General features: G+C 37.5%; 1 protein-coding gene across 1 annotated transcript; it reads right to left on the bottom strand.

Annotated features, from left to right (window-relative positions):
* Positions 1-208: 208 nt before the first annotated feature.
* LOC310954504 (ADP-ribosylation factor 6) lies at positions 209-2,788 on the bottom strand. Its single transcript, XM_083923981.1, has 2 exons — positions 2,663-2,788; positions 209-2,437 (listed from the first exon to the last, which is right to left on the bottom strand). Exon 2 carries the CDS (start codon positions 1,784-1,786, stop codon positions 1,259-1,261), a length of 528 nt encoding a protein of 175 aa, XP_083780107.1. The 5' UTR covers positions 1,787-2,437; positions 2,663-2,788; the 3' UTR covers positions 209-1,258.
* Between the last annotated feature and the right edge of the window lie 2,334 nt (positions 2,789-5,122).

Genomic DNA, 5,122 nt, shown 5'->3' with positions numbered 1-5,122 from the left:
TATGCCCAATAGCACTTCAACCAAAAAGAGAATTTTAACACTGGGTCTACTTTGAACTAAGAGCATTCTTGAAACTTTCCCATAGATTTTTTTAAAATAGCTTCTCACAAATAAAACTCTGCCACTCTTAAAATGGTTTGAACACTGACAGGCCTGATCCTGCTAACTGCCTTTAATCCCTAAAATAAAAAAAAACATAAAACAGACAGATTTTAAATCACTTTTTTAATAAGACATTACAATGACATTGTTCTGTGCATGGTTCCCCCAGTCAAAATAAGAGTAAGAGCTGCACCACAGGTTTTCTTCAACATTTCACCAGTAAACGGCTCCCTCTGACTGCACGACAGATGGTCTCTGATGTAGGGTTACTGTACTTTCGTACTCATGCTACAGATATAGGCTATCATATAATGTCCCAATACTGAGACTAATCAACTGTGGTTTCAGATTGAGAGAGCTCAGAGCTGAATGACATTCCTTTGGAAAGATTGAGTCAACCGACTATGTGTTACCCAAGAATCAAAAATGCATCCTGACAAGCATGTTTAAGAGTTACTGTAGGCCTATTTGTTGAATATTCAGCACAATTATGCATCAAGACAAAGGTGAATCAGTAAACTAAATAGCCCACATAAGGGGATTGGGAAGGGTAACAAAACATGTCTCAAGAAATTTTGCTTCTCTGCTGTAAAGACTGATGACAATGAAATGTAACTAATGGCGTTTCCCCTGTCCCCTTACAGCAGTCAATACCACTGAGAAGAAATACTTTTCATCACAGTACTGTGTTAAAACAAATGTCAAAGTCCTTCAAATATGCTACATGACATTAAAGACCTCAACTAAGAAGAAAAAAAAGATCCAAGTTTCAATGCAACTGAGACTAAAGAACCTTGAAACAAGTTTTAATCCAAGAATGAAGATTAAAAACTTCAGCTTCATTGGAAAAATCATACAAAACCGGGGAAAGAATAGGCAAAGGTGGTGATCTCTGTGGCTTTAACATTAGAACCAATTAATTCAATATTCATCAAGCAAGCCCCGAGATAATGAAAGTGATATAGGCCTGCTACAGAGTACAAGCAAACTTTAAGCCAGCAAACCCAGTTAAAGATAAATTAGTCATGGGGTAAACGTAGTATTAAAAAATAAATGGGAGATAATCAACTTTTTCTTAACCATACTCATTTTGAGAAGTTATTTGTTACTTGCAACGTTATTATTGTTTTGACCTAAAACAGTCAGCACTCAATCATTAAGATTTGTAATTTGAGGTTAGCCATGTCAAGCCCTCATACAGTCCATCACCTGTGGTCGCACAGGAGGGCTGAACATACCAATTCCTATCTCTGATGCGGGTCAATCCGAGCTTCTCTTGGATTTCATGCGGCTTCATGGCATCCGGAAGGTCTTGCTTATTGGCGAATATCAAGATGATGGCATCCCTCATCTCCCGGTCATTAATGATGCGGTGAAGTTCCTGTCTTGCCTCGTCGATGCGATCCCTGTCCGCACAATCCACCACGAAAATTAACCCTTGGGTGCCCGTGTAGTAGTGTCGCCACAGAGGGCGAATCTTATCTTGCCCTCCAACATCCCAGACGTTGAACTTGACATTTTTGTAGGTGACAGTCTCCACATTGAAGCCGACTGTGGGGATTGTGGTGACAGACTGTCCGAGTTTCAGTTTGTAAAGGATTGTTGTCTTTCCAGCAGCATCAAGTCCAAGCATTAATATTCTCATCTCCTTGTTGCCAAATATTTTCGACAGCACTTTCCCCATTTTGAACTATTGTGCATAAATACTTTTATTCCTAACGAGAAAAAATGTCTGATACCGTGCTGATGATTATTCACTTTAGACTAAAGCTTCACTTTAGGGGTTTACTTGTGATAACATGACTCAGTAAAGAGCATATGGGGGGAAAGGTAAAAAACGCACACTCATGTTAAAACCTGACAAACAGTATTTTTTAAATGCGTTTTGCTGCTTGAAAGTCTGTGCGTCCTGTGAAGTGCTGGGGCATTAATGTTCAGAGGATCACAATGTTTGCGGGGCCTATACACAACATGGCACGGCTAGACTAGGAACTTGGCAGCAGCTGTTGCAGGACGTTCATTTTGTTGCCCCAAATCAACATTAAAGCTGCGTGATAAAGACAGGCGATCAAAAACTGCGGAGAGTAGACACGGTTTGTCTATCAGGCCCCGGAAAAGCCTCGGTAACGTTACTTGTGAGTTCCTTCTGGTGTCCGGTCCTCCACATCGGGTGCGCCCTTGTTCTCTTCGCCGCTACCGGAGAAAAGCAGCTTTCTGCGGCTAGTCCATCAAGCGTCGCGCCGGGTAGCTTTAACACGCTGGAAGGGAGGTCTTCGGGGGTGAAAAATCCTCAGCAACACATGTATCCACTCATGAAACTCCACTTCTTAACCCCCTGAAAAGAGATTTAGGAGGAGGTTTCAGACATGCCAAATTAGCAAGCTACCGCTCATGGCTGCTAAAGAGAGCTAACATCCGCTAGCTAGCTAGCCTTAAGCTAACCAGATAACGGTAGTTACAAACTAATCATATCTGGGTACAAAAATACGCGCGACAGTGACAAAATATTTGGCGTACACCTTTCTGAACTGAACATTTAATTAAAATATAATACATTTACCTCCTATCTCCCCCTCCTGTCTTGATTACTACACCCAGCTCTCGTCTTTCTCCTTTAAGTCGAGCTGGTCGCAGTGCTGCTGCTACACCGGAAAGGTGTGGAGCTGCATTAACCGCCACTTCCTCCCGTCTGCTCCATTCAGCTGCTGCTGCCTGCAGCTCTGACTGTCTGGGGCATATAAACAATGAAATGCCCAGACTGACATGAAATAAAGATGCAACGTTACTTATTTGTCACTGACTTTATATATACTATATTTGCTTGCTTTTCATGTTGTAATTATTGTATCAAAAAGTCAATGTATGTGTTTCTTTCTAATGCTTTTAATGTTTTATGCAAAGCACTTTGAATTACCTTGTTGTAGGGTGCTATACAAATAAACTTGCCTCGCCTTGCACCATATATCTAGTCTTTAGTTGTTGTAGTTTATTATTATTATTATATTATTATTTGGATATTTAGATTTATTTCAAACATGTAAAAAAAGATAACAGAAAGGGTCATACAGAAAATAATGTTACACAGCTAGAAAGCATATAAATAGATGAATAATACTTTTTCTTACATGTCCGAAAAGTAGTGGGACGAAGTATACACTTATTTAATCCCACCCCTTCTCCATAATTCATGGTTAGTTAGTTAGTTAGTTAGTTAGTAAGTTAGTTAGTTACAGCTTTCTTTGTCATACACTTATTATTATTTCTTAAAATTTAATTTAATTCAAATTTAATTTTCACTCCAAACTCAACCAATTTTTTTTAACTTAACAAGTATCTCACAGATTAAAATTTATTCCTCATACATCCTTATCAAAATTGTTATAAATTATTGCATATTTAATTAACTTAATCAAAAATTAAATAGATTTTAGTATCCAAAATATTATTTTTTCAGAATTTAAAAATAAATACAGTTATAACGTACATACATAACAACAATTCATGTCAGTAACGTTATGATTTATTCTAAACTACCCGCTAACGACCTTACTTTTTTTTCTCATAAACCTCTTTTGGATTCACCACATGAAAATGTTATATTTTATTATTAGAAAGCATAGCACTGGTAAATTTTTCAGCATCTGATGTTTTCAATGGATTAATCGAGTTACTCTAGATGTATATAAAGGGTAACAGCACACCCTTGTGGCAGATATAGGCTATCTAAAGTCCCACGTAGCTACTACCAATCATATTAATAACAGGCCTACATTTCTTTTTCCTTTGGTCTGTTTTGACCATCCTCTATTGTAGAGAGGAATGGGCACTATTGGTGTTTTTTTAAGTTTACTTCCAATTAAATAAAACAATTGGGCCAAAGTTGGTCATTTACTGTTAAATATCTGATAATAAGTAATATATGTAGCCTAATTGTCACTATCAGTTGGTGGGTATAATGATGAGTTATAACAAAATATAGCGTAACTAGCTCAAGGCTATTTTCACTTTTCACTCATCTATTTAACATATTGTAGCCTGTAGTTATAGCTTATATGTAGTTATCCAATTTCCTTCAGTGCCTTAAGACCAATGTCAAAATTCCACAAACCCAAGATACTGACATAAAAAATGTGACAACAAGTAACAAGAATTTTAGTAATACAGTCTGAGCTGAATGTTTATTAAGATATAAGATACGAGAGATCTTTGTCATCCATCTTACAGTGCAGAAAAATTGTATTTCTTTTCTGGACCCAGTACAAAACAAAAAGAATGAATGATGCAACATTCATTGGGAGGGTTGCAAACATTCGGACTGCACACAGTGCAAGGTACAAAGCAAGATACATAACAACCTTGTTTCCAAAAAAGTTTGGACGCTGTGTAAAATATAAATAAAACAAAATGCAATAATTTGCAAATAATTGTAACACAATATTTCATTGAAAATGGCACAAAAATTTTAAATGTTGAAACAGAAACATTGTATTATTCTCATGTAGAATTTGATGCCAGCAACACATTTTGAAACAGTTGGGACAGGGTCATATTTACCACTCTGTTGCATCACCTCTTCTTTTAACACCACTGTAAGCATTTGTAAACTGAGGAGACCGATCGCTGTAAATTTCAAAGTGGAATTTTTTCCTATTCTTGCTTGATGTAGCATTTCAGCTGTTCATTAGTTTGTGGTCTCCTTTGGTGTATTTTACCTTTTCAATGGGACTTCGGGCTGGCCGGTTTAGCACCCGGCCTCTTTTACTACAAAGCAATGCTGTTGTAATACGTGCAGAGTGTGGTTCGGCATTGTCTTGCTGTAATAAGCACTGCTTTTTCTGAAAAATATGTTCCCTACTTGGCAGCATATGTTGCTTTAAAACTGGTTTATAGGGATCGGCATTAATGGTGCCTTCACAAAAGTTTAGGTTACCCTTGCCATGTACACTAATGCACCCTCGAATCATCAAAGATGCTGGCTTTTGAACTGTGCGCTGATAACAAGCCTCTTGTGGGTTTTATT

The sequence above is a fragment of the Echiichthys vipera genome, assembly GCF_963691815.1.
Source record: "Echiichthys vipera genome assembly, chromosome: 12".
NCBI lineage: Eukaryota > Metazoa > Chordata > Actinopteri > Perciformes > Trachinidae > Echiichthys > Echiichthys vipera.
The sequence above is the reverse complement of the archived record's forward strand: the minus strand, read 5'-3'. Positions and strand labels throughout refer to the sequence as shown.